General features: G+C 25.5%; 1 protein-coding gene across 7 annotated transcripts in view; it reads right to left on the bottom strand.

The window, feature by feature from the left end:
• The window catches only part of Nup214 (nuclear pore complex protein Nup214), a 90,997-nt gene that overhangs the window by 20,809 nt on the left and 53,516 nt on the right, over positions 1–16,672 (bottom strand). For 6 of the 7 annotated variants that reach the window (XM_087167529.1, XM_087167526.1, XM_087167532.1 and 3 more), the window contains 6 exons: positions 14,915–15,082; positions 11,580–11,749; positions 8,828–8,949; positions 7,070–7,223; positions 5,234–5,293; positions 1,790–1,893 (listed from right to left, as the gene is read on the bottom strand). In XM_087167529.1, coding sequence (XP_087023655.1) covers positions 1,790–1,893; positions 5,234–5,293; positions 7,070–7,223; positions 8,828–8,949; positions 11,580–11,749; positions 14,915–15,082 — 778 coding nt within the window. The remainder of the gene's footprint in view (positions 1–1,789; positions 1,894–5,233; positions 5,294–7,069; positions 7,224–8,827; positions 8,950–11,579; positions 11,750–14,914; positions 15,083–16,672) is intronic. The other variant, XM_087167531.1, reaches the window with a different exon arrangement.

The raw sequence follows: 16,672 nt of genomic DNA, 5'->3' as shown, positions 1-16,672 counted from the left end.
CATAAAGTAAAATTTTATGTTGATGGTATAAATTTCAATTTTAAAAAAATGCTTATATTTATTAATTTATCATATTTTTAGACACATTAAATTAATTGATATTATAGATTAACAAAATTTGTTTGTTTTTACTGAGAAAATTACAGTAAAGGTATTCAGTGAAGGTCTTGAATTGAAAATCATTAATAAAATGTGCATAAAAGATGTCACTAGTATAAAATTAGTAAACAGCAATTAATGCAACTTTAAATAACATGAACAACCAATTGTGACAACTAAACAATTTAAATGAGTAACAAGAAAATAATATCAATTGAGCAATAATTTTTTACAGTGTGTTTCTTTAAAATTAAAATACAGATTGAATACTACAAATTAAGTTTTTACTGTTTACAAACTTTTCACAGACAAAATTTTGTTGCATGTAAGTTAGACGTTTTTAATTTTTTATCTTATTTAACAGCTTGATCTGATAACAAAATAATAAAGTTAGTAATACAACAATATGAGTTAAAAATATTTGACAAAAAGTCACTCCATTATTATTAACTAACAAACTTTTTATACATGACTGAGGTAAAGTAAAAATAACATATTTTAAAATTTGATCAACAACAAAAATATTTTATTTTCATTTCCATAACACATAAGTTTAAAATGTCAAACTAAACATTTGCATCATGCCATTATTTAGAAAACTACTTCAAAATTTAAAGTGAAGCACTATGCAGAAATTGCATTCATATGTTTTGAGATGTTTTTCTTATATACACATTTAAATAACCATTCGGGCATGGTTTTATTCAATAAGAAGTATTTTCTTAAAAAGCTCAAGATTATTTAAACTTCATTCTAGTTATTACGTTTGAAAGGAACAATTATTATTTTGAAACTAATGTTACTAAAAATAAATTATTCAGTGGCCTGAATGTTCTATTATAAAAATATTTATTAATCAGCTCAAAATATTTGGCACGTCACTGCTAATGTTACATTTAAGTATGAATTAATATGTAAATATTGATATACAGTGAAACCTCCAGGGAAGACCACCTCTGTGCAGCAACCTCCTCTATTTAGGACCACTTTTAGCATACACAGAATTTTTTCCTAAGACTTTGTGTAGAAGAAAACCATTAGGAGAGAACATCAAAATCTTTCCTGGCAACTGGGCAAACCTCCCCACCAAATGCGAATAAAGATCAAATAATGAAACATTAAAAAATATCAAAACAAAAAGTATTAACAAAACAAATAAGTAGATTCAAGTTATCTGCTACAATTTAGATTTTCAAATCCATGACTTTCCATGTATAATTCCAAGAATTTCTCATTACTTACCAAAGTTACTATATATTATCCGACAAAAGCACAATAATAAATTTAAAAAAGCATTATAATAACATTAATTGAAATGATAGATGTAACCAAAACTGTTATACTCTGCATCTTCATATTTATTGATTTTAAACTTAAAAAAACAGAGTAAAAAAAAAGAGTTGAAGCAATTAACTAACTGAAAAAAATACTAAAGCAAATAATTAAATACAGTCAGATATATGTAGTTATATTAAGTTGTTTCATTTCTTTTGAAAAGTGTAATGTAAAAAGCCTAAACTAGAATTTTAAATTGATAAAAATAATAAACAAATAAAATAATTTTGAAATTTAAAACATAAATTTAAAAGATAATTCACTCTAGAAATGATGTTTCATTCAGAGAGTGGTTGCTCCTGAGAGATTTCACTGTATAACAATTTAGATATTTATGAATAGATGTGTATATCACCTTCAAGTTATCACTTTTGTACCTCACAGCAATATTTAACAACATCTGAAGATTTTCCTCATCAATATTGTGTCGGCTCATTAATTCTTGTATCAATGCAAGAGCTAAAGAAAATAAAGAAAATTAATGCTTTAAAATAAATTAACTACAGACACAGGTAGGTAATACAATAGCTAAAAATTTTCAAAATAAGAAATTTTTGTTTTTAAAATTAACATTTTTAAGAAAGCGCTTCAAAAATTTTGTGAAAGCACACTGTGTTACAAATTATTTTAAACATTAAATACTGGCATAGGCAGCTTATCCGGTTAAAAAAAAAATTTTTTTTTGTCTTTTTTCTTAAGTTGAGTATTTTAATTTGTTGAATTGGTTTTCCAATAATTCATTACTACTTCTGTTTTTTAAGGCAATAAATTTACATATTTTAGGATCAATTATTAAGGAATTAAAGTTTAAAAATCACTCAATTTTATTAATTATGCATGTAAAAAATATGTACGATGTTTTAGCAGGACAGTGTAGTGGATTCCCCCCTCCTTATCAAAAGGCATTGAAGAATGCTCTTTCCATAATCCAGAGATGCAGAAAATGTCCCCAGAACAGATTTTATATATATATATATATATATATATATATATAGGAATTTCCCCTAAAATTATACAGCTTTTTTGTTACAATAAATTTTTCATCATATTCCTAGAAAGTAAAAACAGTAAATGCTAATTTTTCTGACATAAAGGTCCCACTCATAAGGAATTCCAAATAATAAATAAACAAATTGACTTATAAAGTTATTTACGGTACATTTAGCATAATAGAAAACATTCCTTTTGTTTTTAGACTGTAAATTAGTTTAGGCAAATCAAAAATTTCCCTGGGGCAACTTAAATTTCTCTCGAACCTTGTAGACACAATCAAACATATTCTGCGCCAATCTTCCTGAGTATCAGGACTTCTGGAAATACAACACTTTCTCTTGTAGAGGTGTCCAAAGAAAGAACATAGCTGGAAAATGTATGTTATTATCTAAAAGTAATGAGTGGGGAGGAACATTATTCCCGCTTTGAAATGAAAGTCAACTTAGTTATTTTACATTAGGAAATGTACAATTACAGAATTTGAAGACTAGTAGTGCTGCAACACAATTTCCACATGATTAATGGGGGAAAGGTAGAACAAACGAACTGGTTCTATATTTTTGAATAACTTAGTTTGTTCTCGTGATTATATTTTATTTGACTCCTGATTTAAAATCATTTTTATTTAGTTATAGTTGAGATATTTTTAATTGATGGGTAATGCGTTCATAATTATTCTGCATGATATAATTTTGTGCAAAATTAGATTTTTTATTCTTTTACTAAATATTCTCTTAAAACTTTTTTTTTTAAATATTCTCTTAAAAGTTTTTAGATGTTTTATTGTTTGATTTATTACTAAATGCATTGTTATGGACAGAGAAAATAGATCAATCACGAGTGCAGTAAATACTGAACTTGGTCTTGAAAGTGTGACAGAATTCAAATATCTTGGCTAAATTATCACTGAAAAAAGTGAATTAAAAGCAGAGATAAAGGCTAGACTGGCAGCTGAAAACAGATGCTACTTTTCAATGCTTAAGTTGTTTAAATTTTCTCTGCTTTCAAGAAAATTTAAACTACAATTCTATAAAACAATAATAAGACCCATTGTCATATATGCAGCAGAAACTTTGACTACTACTCAGAATGAAGAAAAAATACTTATTTCTTTCGACAGAAAGATTCTTAAGAAAATATATAGACTCATCAATGATGGAGATTTTGGGAGATTAGGAGTCATTTAGAGCCAAAAAATAATATGATGGCTCGGACATACGGCGCGGATGAGTAAGGAAACAGCACCAAAGAAAATCTATGAAGAAAAACTAAATGGAAAGAGAAAGGTCGGGCGCCCAAGAAATAGATGGCTACGTAAGGTAAAAAGAGATCTGGAAAAAATGAAAATCAAAAATTTGAAGATAAAGACCAAGGACAGAAAAAAGTGAAGATGTGTGTTAAAGGGGGTCAAGGTCCCTCATGGGCTGTAGAGCTCGAGGAGTAAATAAGTAACGAAACGTAAGTTCATCTCTGTTACAATAACGCATGAAAATGAGAGTAATAAGAATTAAAATAAAAATACAATGTTTTCCAGAATAGGAGCTGCAACCCAATCTAAACTCCAGTATTTAATTTTTTAATCAAGCATATTTTGGAGTTCAGCATAGTTACATTATTTAGATAATATAAACAAAATTTTAATATGGAAAAAAGTTTAATTTTTTTTAAAAATTTGCTCTTCTTCAATCTTCAGTAGCCTTTGCAAAAAATATATCTGATAAGCATATTGTGACTCGCTAATGATGAAAAGAGGTGTAGCATGACAAAAGTAGAAACTGATTCGAAATGAAGGATGGGGGTTAATAAGAAAACTGTTGGTCCAATACTGATACAGTAATAATTTGTTTTGAGGAAAATAAACGGTTTCAATTTTTCACATTTTAAATAAAATTATACTTGTTTTGATATTGATAGGTCTGATTTTTCTTATTTCGGTTAAAATGAAAGAAATTAAAAATTCCTTCCAAATTATTATTTTAAAATCACACATGAGTAAAATTGTACATTCTAAAAAAAAAATATATAAAAAAATCAAGAATATCAGGACAAAACACTAAAACTTCGGACAAATAAAGATTATCCAAACTACTACGAACCCAGTATTAAGAGATATGCATTTAGGAATGTTCTGTATGATAGAAATTTGTGTCTAACAAGAATTTTTCTTTGCTTATTATTTTAAATTTATCTTAAAGGTATGTAGCTGTTTAATAAGTTGGTTCAATAGGGAGCAATTTCGAGTAAAGTAAGGTCATTTATTTATTTATTGAATCTTAAAACTTACTTAGATAAATTTTAGTTGTTTAATCAATCGATTTTCATACAATTCACATATTTTATATTAGTATTATGAGATGCGATGAGTTTTTACTTCAAATATAATCAAAATTTTTCCATTGTAGTTTTTAAACATTCAAACCAATAGAACAGAGCATTAATTTTAATTACTACAATTAGTAAAAAACTATTTAATATAATTTTGATGCATCTGAAAATCTTTCACTGAATTACTTAAGATTTGTAACATAATATTTCCTATAAAAGATTTTGGATCAGCATAATTAATTTTAAAAAGGTAGTATATAGAAATTTGTCAGGAAAAACTTAATTTTTTTAAGTGAAACAACAAAACCAGAATTCTTTTTTTTTTTTTTAATGACAACTTATAGATTAATAAATCAAAATAAGACAAATCATATTTATTTATTTTTTTCAATTAAATATTTGTATAAAAATAGTAAGGGTTCTAAAATCTCTAATGCTGTCCAAAGAAATATAAAACTTTTTAAAAGAAACTACAGCTTACTATTTGGATCGGGCGATCCTGGTGATCCAGGTGGTGTTATATCTTCATAATATGGTCCCCCTACATAAGATGGGTAAAGAAAAACTCATAAATGAATGAAAAATTTACAAAATCATTAAAGCGCAAAATATTAAGCATTTCTTTATATATTTTATAAGAAATATTTTTAATAAGAGCTTCTAGAAATGCCTTACATAATTAACTAAGAAAGAATTTTAATGTTATTTATAAATTTTTTAGCATTGACTTTATTAAACAACAGATAGTCAAAAACATAATATGTGACATTCTAAGACAAGTCAATCTTTAACAATGCTCTTCAATGAACAACAGAATAAAATTTTCAGCTTAGTAACTGTAAAGTACATAATAAAATAAGCAGTCTATGAAATAAAAAATCTATATTAATTAAATAAATAAATACTAACATTATATATAATATTTCATTTAAATTTCTTTTAAATTAAAGTTAAGTAACTGTTAAATTAAACTCAAATGAATTTAGAAGCCTAAAAATGAAGGGAAAAAAAACATAATAAATATAAAGAGTTTCATTGAGATATCACTTAAATTATTGTATAACTAGTAAAATAAATTTCAAGATTCTAAGGTGACTTCACTTAAATTATAAAACTTTTGAAATAAGCTTCAATGAATTTAAACGCATTAAAAACAAACATGAAACTTCCGACTTTTTTTTGTGTCATTTAAATACGAAACAAAATTAGAAAGACTTATTTGAAAAAAGTTCACAAGTTAAAAAAATTTCGGTAAGCTAGAAAATATAGAGAGTTTCCAAGTTTCTTACTATTTCCAAGGAGTTAAACTATGAAGTCGTTAATCTACATATTTATTTAATAAAATGTTATAAGATGGCAATGGATGACTGTGTGTGGTCATAACAATACTTAAAAATGGATTCTATCCTCATGTTAGTTGTATTTAGCTATAAAAATGCTTGTGAATCACGCGTCTGATATGCTTTTTGTTTTATTGATATAAAATTTCAATAATGGGGTTTCGTTCCTTCAAAGAAAAAATTTAATTTCTTAGCAAGAAAGAATCTAATAATATGATTTTATTTATCAATGAAGTGTTGTTTACCACCATAAGTAGTGTCCGTGATAAAGTATTATATACAGCAAAAATTATGGTTAAAATATTCTTACACATTTTCTTTTTCAAAATGAAAAAATAATAATTAAAGGTAACCACTATTTAAACATATTTGTTCATTTTGTTTTTTGATAATTTTTTCCCTTCCTTTTTTGAATTGCATTGGATCTACTTTCTTGTTATAAGCTAGTTTGGATGGATTTGTTTGCTTAAGTATATGAGAGCTGAAATACAAAAATTTACATTTATAACAAAGATATTTTCTTTAAACAATATAAAATTTGAATAGTCCTGATTTACATATTTTTCTTTTATATCTTTCAGCAGGGTGTTTTTAATTAAAAAAAAGTTATATTTAAAATAAAAGCATTACTATATTATGCCCAAATATTTAAAGGTAATGAGCATTGCTGTCAATTATCATTTTGTATGACCTTACCTAAATCGTAAAACTTATTGTGAAAAGCAAAAGATAAAAAATTATTAAAACACTAAAACATAAAATAAAGATTAATTTAAATTTTTGGCAGCAAAAATATTAGTTGCTATTAGCTAAGATTTTGCTGGGGAAGAAAAAGACATTGTGATTTCAAAGTAACACATGACTAGTATCAACAATTCTGCTACCAATGAATGTGCAAAATGTCATTATGTGATTTTTTTCCCAGAATAATTTCTACTCAGGAAAAAAGCTTGCACACACAAATTGAAATTTCTCACCTGAAGATGATACGGATGGGGAACGCTGTGGAGATAGACTTTGAATAGAAGGTAGAGTTTGCGCAATCCCCTTAGGATGTAACATTTGCATTTTGTCAGTTGCAAACATGTTATTTAACGAATTTAATTTTTCTTTGCTAATTAAAGGAGCAACCTGGGGAAAAAAACACAAAATATTTACAAATTTATTCCTTTACTTAAAATTTTTTACAATATAATTTTCATCAGTAATGAACTATACAATGATATTAAAATCAAATTTTGATATAAGAGATTATTTTAAATTAAGAGCTCAGAATTTTTAACAAAGTAGCTATACCCGAGGTTTAAATTCTAATACAGCATGCCTTTCAAACTGGCCGTGTATGATTTAAATAAAATCATTAAAATTACTTAAGAATTAATTTTAAATGACAATTTTAATCAAATGATTTTTTGAAAACAAATTACTGATTAATGAGGTTTGAGAGAGAAATGTCTTTTAAATCTGCATAAATAAAGTCATTTAAAATATTTCTTTAATTTTTTATATGACTCTAAACAAAGCATTATAACTTATGCAGTTTTATGAGAGCACAGTTATTTAAGACAGAAAGTAGTAAAACACAATGAAGTGTATGCACTTAAATATGTAAAAAGTACAGTGACTAATATGAATTTAAAAGCTTGAAAATATTAAATATTTGATATGCATTGACTGAATATTTTGTTATGAAGTTATTTATTATGAATGAACAGTAGTAACTAAAATATTTATTAACAATACAAAAGGAGCTAAACAGAATAAATTATTTTATTAATTTAAATAGATGAGGCTCAAAAGTTTGGAAACAAGCTGCACTGAGCAAGATTACTAAAAAAAATAATGTGAATTAAACAAATAATTCCTTACTTCATTATTTTAAAATTTAGTTCTTATAGCTAATCAAGTTCCTTTATCATAAAAGGATTAAGTTAAAATTTTTGAAATAACTAATAAGATTAGATATCTGAAACATTTATGGATAATTAGTGAGTGGTTCCAAATAATCAACATTTTGAATTTTTGCAATTTTAGAATCATTGAATTCTAGTCGTAAATAAAAAGGGAGTAAATAATCATTCCAAAAAGACAAAAATTTATCATGTGATAATGGGCTAAAAAATTTTGCAATTTTCATTAGATACTTTTTTTATTAAAAATATTTGATAAAAAAATTTACTTTTTTCTACTATCTTCCCATAAAAAACAAAACAAAATGTGCATTGATTAAAAAAACAACCAACAAAATGTTTCAGGAGCTCTTTAACAAAATGAAATTGTTTTAATAAGTTCTAATTCAAGGAATTAAGTCAAACAAATCAGGCACCAGAAATGTTTTTATGACCATTCTTACTAACACTAGTAAAAGTAGTCATAAAAACCTATGAGATATAAATTATTTCAATTACAATCATTCCATCAACAATCAGTTTTATTAACAACACTTAAAATCATCAACCAATAATTTCGTGCTTTGGCTCACAAATTATGTTTTAAAGATTGTTATTCTGAGCTAAATTCAATGCATATTTCTTTTTAATTATTTCAGCTACAGTAGATGATAATGGCTCCTTTAAATTGAAATATTATGCTGTAAAGTGTTATGAATATAAAGAAGAAAAAAATTTATGTGCTTAAAAAAAATGAGAAAGACATAAATATTATTTAAACAACCAGTAGTTTTTTCCTAGCAAATATAATTTTGTTAAATGTAAGGGATTCAAATAGACACATACAAAAGGAATTACCGGGGTTGCTTTTTCCCCACAAACTTTATTATCTGCCTGCATATTTTTCTTTTTCATGTTTTCACTATAAAGTGCTGATTTAGATATAAGTCTGGATTGAGAAGGAGAACCTGAAAAAAAAATTATACTAATTAACATGATGGTGAAATGATATAAAATCAAAATTTGCTTCTATTGTCTTACAATCAAGGCTATTTAACTTTAAAACTTATATTTTATTGTCACTTAGAATTCAAAGATGAAATTAAAAATATTAACAATAAAAAAAAAGGAATACATATGTAACATACATTTGAGGCATAATAAATTTCTCATATTAACAGTAATTCCAATAATGTATAGTATGTTGTAAAAAAAAATTATCTTTAGCTAGCCTTAATTTTCCTGTTGTTTCTGGTATTTGTCAACAATCAAACTCTTACAAATCATAAATTTTTTTATACAGCAATAAAAATACTTTTAAAAATCCCGAATATTTTAATCCAAATGCAGTAAAATTGCATGAAACAGTACCATTATATAAATTGGCACTTAAGGTGTTCAAAGAATCAACAACAAAATATGATAACAGGCAATGAATTACATTTTAGCATTTAAAAAGGAACACATTATCTTACCCTGATTGCCCTTCATCTTTTATAAAACATATATAAATAGAGCAAATAAAAATCATTGTAATTTCTTGTAGATAAGCAACTGATAAAACTGAAAAAATGATTCTGAAATTGTGAATCATTTGTTCTAAAAACACTCGTCTTCTCAATTTTCAATAAAATACAATATAATAAGCCTAATTGTTTTGAGGATATACATTATGACTTCATCAGTATGTGGAGAAAAATTCTCTGATTTATAACAAAACAATCACTAAATAAGTATGATATACTTGTTTTCCCTTTTATTTATTATTTGGCTGCCATGTAATTAAATTGAACATAAAAATTCCATTGAAATTCCAAGTGGATTTTTAAATCTGGTAATTTTAGGACATCAGGATATGATGTTTATACAAAGATGAAATAATTTTCTTTGAAGAAATATTAATACAGTCGAACCCCGCTATAGTGAACCTGGGATATAGTGAACACTCGGATGTAGTGAACTTTTTTAGCGGTCCCGTCCGTATTCCTATTTAAATAATGTTATTTTTAACGCTTATAGTGAACAGCTTAGAACTTGGAAACTCGGTTATAGTGGACTCAAATTTCCTTTCTTTAAATATTTTTTTCAGTCCTCCATCTTTAAACTTGTAGGTGTTGGGACTGAAAATGAATGCATTCCTATAAAATGCGTCATATTACTCTCCTTTATGCTTATCACTTTTAACTATACTGTAATAAATGTCAAACAGATCATTTATCTTATACTCCCCCCTCCCTGACAAGCCTCGCTTTCTCTCTTTTCCCCAAGCTTGCTCTACAACTAGTTAACTTGGCCACCTGCTGAATTTTTGGAATTTTCTTATCTGTTCAAACCATATTCTTTACAAATCACCACTTGACAATCAAAAAGGGGAACAATTAACTCATTCTACAATTTAACTCTTCATATTCTTACATTATCTATTTGAGACAAGATTTTTATTTCAAAAGCAGCGAAAATGGCAAATTCTCTAAAGAGAAAAGCGTTTTCGATAGACGACAAAATTAAAATTGTAAAGCGTATTAATGATGGAACCAATCAATCGACACTGTGTAAGGAATTTTCCTTGTCAAAATCTACAGTTTCAAACATTTGGAAAAATCGAAGTGCAATTCTTGCGGCATACGACAAAAACATGGTTTCATCGAAAAAACTGCGTGGAGCTCAAAGAGAAAACGTAGGAGATGCTTTGTTAAGATGGTTCGAAATCTTGTTCAAAATGTAAAAATCTCGCATTCTTTGCACATTGTAGATAAGAAAATTGATGAACTCAATTTAAAATCAAATTGTGTTCAATCAAAAATCACAAAGTTTTTTCATAAAAAGTGAAAATAACACTAATATTTAGCGACGTAATTACTTTTTCCATCAATTTTTGCTTTATTATCTGTTAATTAATTAATAATTTTTTAAATAACTTATGCAAAATTGCAAAGCCAATTTTCAATCATTCAACTGTCTTATGCAAAAAATATTCTTCAAAAAATTTGGATATAGTGAACCATCGGTTATAGTGGACACATTACTGAGTCCGCAGACGGTTCACTATAGCGGGGTTCGACTGTACTTTCAGATTTTTTTAAAAAATCTATTACTATGGTTTTCCATATGGTTTTAAAAATCTCGTTATTTTCAATATGATATTCAACAGAGAAATTGTGAATTAAATATTTTAGCAATCATTACTTGATCTACACACCCGCATAGTCCTGTCTAACTTTTCTGGCAGTTATTGCTACAGATTTCCACACAGTTTTATTACATTATCAATACAAATAAATTTCGCTCCACACATTAGTAATTTCATTCTAAATCTACATCATCTTTGCATTAATTTTTGGCAGTTATTACTATGATTTACACATGAATTTTAAAATCTTAAAAATTATATCATTATGAAATGTGAGTAATGAATCATAACATAATTTTTTATAATCATAAATAAAATTCATATTTTAAATTTGAGTGATAATTTTAATTAGAATTTGATAAATGTAGTTTTAGTAATAAATGGCTTATGTTTTTGAAAAGCAAAATACAAAGTAAAAAAATACTTTTTAAGACAGTAGTTTAAAATCAAATCAAAACAGATACATACAAACAACTGTAGGTCTGACGGTGTTTACTTTAGCAGAGGAAAAATAGCTCTTTAAGACTTTCTGTGCTTCAGGTGATATCTTTTTAAATTTGGGAGCTTTATCATCATCATTGGATATTTTAGTCTGAAGAAAAGTATCTGCTAATTTAGAAAGTTCTTCTTGTGTAGTCCTAAAAAAAAACAAAGAGTAAATGAAGTCACGTTATGTAAACAAAACAAAAAAAGAACTCAGAAAAAAAATACACAAAAATATATAAGCTGCAAGAATAAAAACTTAATATTCAACATTTACAAAATATGTAATTAGTTTGTCAACAAAATTTAAGTCATAGACATACAAAAATAAATTTTATGATAATCGTATTACTTTTTTTTCTTACATACATATACTTTTAATAAGATTTATTAGAGAAGCAGTTCTCAGAAGGTGTTCCACGCATATGGATATGGGTCTCATAAATACCCAAAATCAGGGTATTTTTAATTTTTTGTCCTTTTTAAAGCATGTAACTATGATTTGTCTTACTTATAGTTCTGGAAATAATGTAACACAAAAATTAAACACAATAATATAAAAACAATAACATAATTTTCAAAAATAAACTTTAAAACTTAAAATATATCAATTCCAGAAAAAATATTTTAAAAAAATTATAAATACCCAGTAGAGGAGCTAATTCATCGCATTAAAAAGTAATGTAAAAAGTTTTGAATTGTGCAATACGACGAAGAAGACATTATGTTAAGTGATTTAAATAAAGATTGAGCACTTTTCAAGAAGAAATAATTTTTTTTCCCAGACAATGGTATAAACTTGATGAAATAGAAAAAATGAATAAACAAAAGGAATGAGTTAAAAATTTAAGAAATTTGTCCATTTCTATTAATTTTATAAATTCTATAATTAATTTGTTTAAAAAAATATATAAGTGATAGAACTAAAACTATAAATTTCGTATCCAAATTTTTTTTTTTTAAATTACCAAAAAATATATATTTTTAAAAAAAATAAACTAGTCTTCTTAATGTGTGTTTAAAATCATTCAATATTTTGTTTAAATACATTTTAAATACATTGACATTTTGTTTAAATACATTGACATTTTTGCAAAATTTCAAAATTTCATATTCAACAGAAAAAATAGTGAACTATTCAATTTCATTTTTATATTAATGAATTATTTTGAAACCTATGAACAAAATACTTAACATTCAAAAAACAAGGCAATTCAGACAATTAAACAAGAGGTAGTTATTATTTAAAAAATATCACATATGACTGGGTTAAGATTAAGATTTTGTATACTGTTTTCCATTCTATGTAAAATATTGTTTATTTATATTGTTCCATTCTATGGGTCTGAGTAGTACGTATGAGTATAACGAATAGTGATTTGGCCGAATAGCCAAACACCGAATATATGCCCCAAAGATTGGCTCAATACCGAATATTCGGTGGCAAAAGCAAGGATAAGAGCAAAATTTTTTTAAGAAATCATTATTAAATATTATTTTTTATCTATTAATGAGTTTTTATTGGAAAATAATCAAAATGTAGCTATATTATTAGTATGAGGTAAAGGGGAAAAAAACTGTAATAGCAGTTCATAAAAATACTCGAGATTAATAAAAAATTGACTAACAGCAATTTATGTATACATAATATTGAGATAAAGAAAAATAGAAAAAAATACTTTTAATTCTTAAAACAAAACTTTAATGATAAAAATAGTATTTTCAGAAAAAAAGTTTCCATAAAAACAACTTTAAAAGAAATATTCTATCAGAAACGTTTTAAAAAAGGCAACACTTTTAAACAGAAAGAATAAAAATCAATATTAATTCTCAAAAGAAAATTTTAAAGCTGCACATCTCTATTTTCCAATTACCATACTTTCAAGAAAAAGTGAAGGAAAAAAAAGAGAACTAAATCTAATAGAAACTTATTTAATTGCCACGTCATAATAAAAACAAAAATAAAAAAATTTTAAAAAAAAGTGTTGAAAAAACAACAAAATTGACTTGTCTGAATTTTAAAAAAATCAGCAATAAAAAAACTCGTAATTCAGTATAAAGTAATATAGTATCAATTCTTCAAATTTCACTTTTGCATTTGTCTTCCAGTACATAAATTTGAAAGTCATGTGCAAGTTTTAGAACTTAACAAATGTGTGTTAGAACTATTTTGAACAACCTATAGTTAAAAATTAGAGTTCAGATTGTTCGTCATTAAATCTAATTCCAATTCTTAAAAAAAAAAAAAATTATTGGTAAAATACTTTTTTAAAAAAATACTATGCCAAATATTTGGCTACATATTTAGTTACTTAAATACCAAATCCAATTTTAAAACTATCATTGGTAAATAAAAGGAAAAAATTTCTTTCTGCCGATTAAATTTTTAAAAATAATATGTAGTATATTTGATTAAAATATTCACAATTACTAATGAACTTTATTGATAAAGTTAGAGTTTTGCTAAAAGAAGGGAGATCATTAAGGTTCTGGACCAAAAATCAATAAATAAAATTTTTAAAAATACTAACTTATGTACTCCTCAGCATATAATTTTGGAAAATGTAGTGATTACGGAATCCTAACTAGGATTAAAATGATTTTAAATAAAATAAACAAAAAGATAAATACAATTTTTTTTTTTTTTTTTGAAATCACCATCATATAAGATTTGATTTTGTCTTATAAAGATAGTAAAAAAGTATTTGATATTCAATTCCTTCTTAGGAAATTTCCTGATAAGAAAATTTAAGTAATCAAGTTCTTTTATTTATAATATTATTCAACAGTCTTAACAATTCTAAAAAAACATATTGAAATGAAAAAATAAGATACCTCCATAAATTTTGTAGAATGAAGGGTGGTTTCTCAGTAACATATAAAAATTTTGCAATTTTAGAATAGAAAAATAAATCTCATGCTGGAATAAATTGAAAAGAGTTGTAACTCAGAGGAAAAATAGCATGTATGAGGATGAAAGCAAATTTAATTGCAAAATGAAATAAATTAAATCTTAGAAAAGTGTTATGAGGAAGAAGAGCTAAAGTTAAAAAACTAAAAGCAAATTAAATAGTTTAAGTAAAAAAGAAATTAACTTCACAAAAGGTAGAAAAATACATCTAAAATAAACTTTTCTTTGAGCTTTACCTTTAACCTCGAATACTAATTTTTGGTTATTTCAGTGATGCATAAATATTTTACCAAATTATATCACATTATTTTCATGCAGAAGGAAAAAAATTCTTTAAAACATACATTGTAAAAGAATATAGAACTTCATGAAAAAAACAATGACTACCTCAATATTTATGAGCATTTACCTTTTAGTAAAAGGATTTCTGTTTTTTCTTCTAGAAATATTTTCCAATCTTTTTTCAGTAGCCTTATCAAAAACAAGGTCAATATTTTTTTTTAAATTGTGGATGATGTTCTGATTATTTACAAGTGTTTTGTAAATTGCTTCAGCAGATGACAAATGAGAAGTGGACCTAAATTTTAACAAAAGAAAATTCAATTCAATATGCACATTTTAAAAATCACTTAGAAATTTAATAATAAGGCAATCATAATGAAACAATGAATTAAGTATTTCTTTAGCAAAATTCATCAATTTTTATTGATATAGGCTAACTTAATTTTATACATTCTGATTAATGAAATAAAAATTCTATTTCTCAAAATGAAGCTAAATTTAAATTTTGTGCACCCCAAGAATGCGAAAGAAGAAAATCTATAATATAACACTATTGCCATTCAATTGTAAATATTATTGTTTTCAATGTCAAAAAGTTTTTTTTTTTTGCATTTAGAATACTGCATCAATTTTTGAAGGTATCTGTTCTATGTAGAAGGCAACTAAAGTTATCATGCAGTCATATCCTTTGGGAAATATCCAAAAAGAGTGATTAACAGATGCTTAAGGCAGAATATATCGATATAAATTGTAATCAGAATTTTTTTGTTTTAATACACTGTATCGCTTGGTGGCATGCCTGTCACAATAATATTACACACAAAGACTTGCTTAAAAATTGAAACATTAAAATAATATCAGTTTCAGAAATTTTTTTAAAACCTGTAAGCTCTTACTCAAAAGACACTGAACATACCAGAGCAGAAAAGGCACCCATAGAAAGATCCAGTATAACAAATACATGTTTGTGAACAAATATTCTGCCATTAATGTTCAATAAGTAATTCTATATTTAATATTTGATTATAAATCATTTTCTAAACAAATAATAATAAACTTTTAAGACACACCAATATTGAAACAATAATATTCTAAAATATAGAGGTACTAATTCAATGTGTCAAAAATATTATCACATTTTTGATTTTTTAAAACAAAATTTCCCTTCGCCAAAACGTGAAAGACTAATCTAGTTAAAAAATTACTTTTAAAATTAAAGACTCAAGTAATTTATAAACCCTAAAATATACATATATAATAAAATTTTCCACACTGAAGGTAATTCAGCCGGTGATGCTATTATAGGCATTACATATTTGCTTAAGGTGGCAGTTGGTAATAATGAAAATTTATTTTGTAAATTGTGTCGCAACACAGAGATAATGCAGAGATATAATCACACATAGAAAAAATATCTTAACAAATATGGCTATACTTGAAAAACATTATTATATTAATAAAACATTAAGCATCTCCTTTAGAGACAGTTTCTATTTATGCATCCATTTTTTTTATATAACAATTTTTATAAAAATATTAACAGTAGGACTGCAGGGCCTGTTAATAATATTTCTCCATATTAATTATAATTTCTAAAACTCAATAGATGGCGCTCTGCTCTGTAATGTAAAATCATTAGTTTCTAATCAGTTTCCTCCATAACAATGTACCATTATCATCATCCTTTTGTTATTAAATATATATTATGTTAAAAGGCGTTTGTTATGATTGAAACCCCGAGATCTGAGATCATATTACCGTATTTAATATTGGCGCACCAACCTGGAGCTAAGAATTTGATTAAAGGTGAGTGCACTTGATTTAAATAATGGATTCATACGATGATTTGAAAAATAAAAGAAAAACAATTTGCTCTTTCACAACT

Source organism: Parasteatoda tepidariorum, chromosome 7 (genome assembly GCF_982258835.1).
Source record: "Parasteatoda tepidariorum strain Cologne lab strain chromosome 7, Ptep-v5.0, whole genome shotgun sequence".
Lineage (NCBI taxonomy): Eukaryota > Metazoa > Arthropoda > Arachnida > Araneae > Theridiidae > Parasteatoda > Parasteatoda tepidariorum.
Note: the sequence above shows the minus strand (reverse complement) of the source record. Positions and strands in the feature narration are given on the sequence as shown.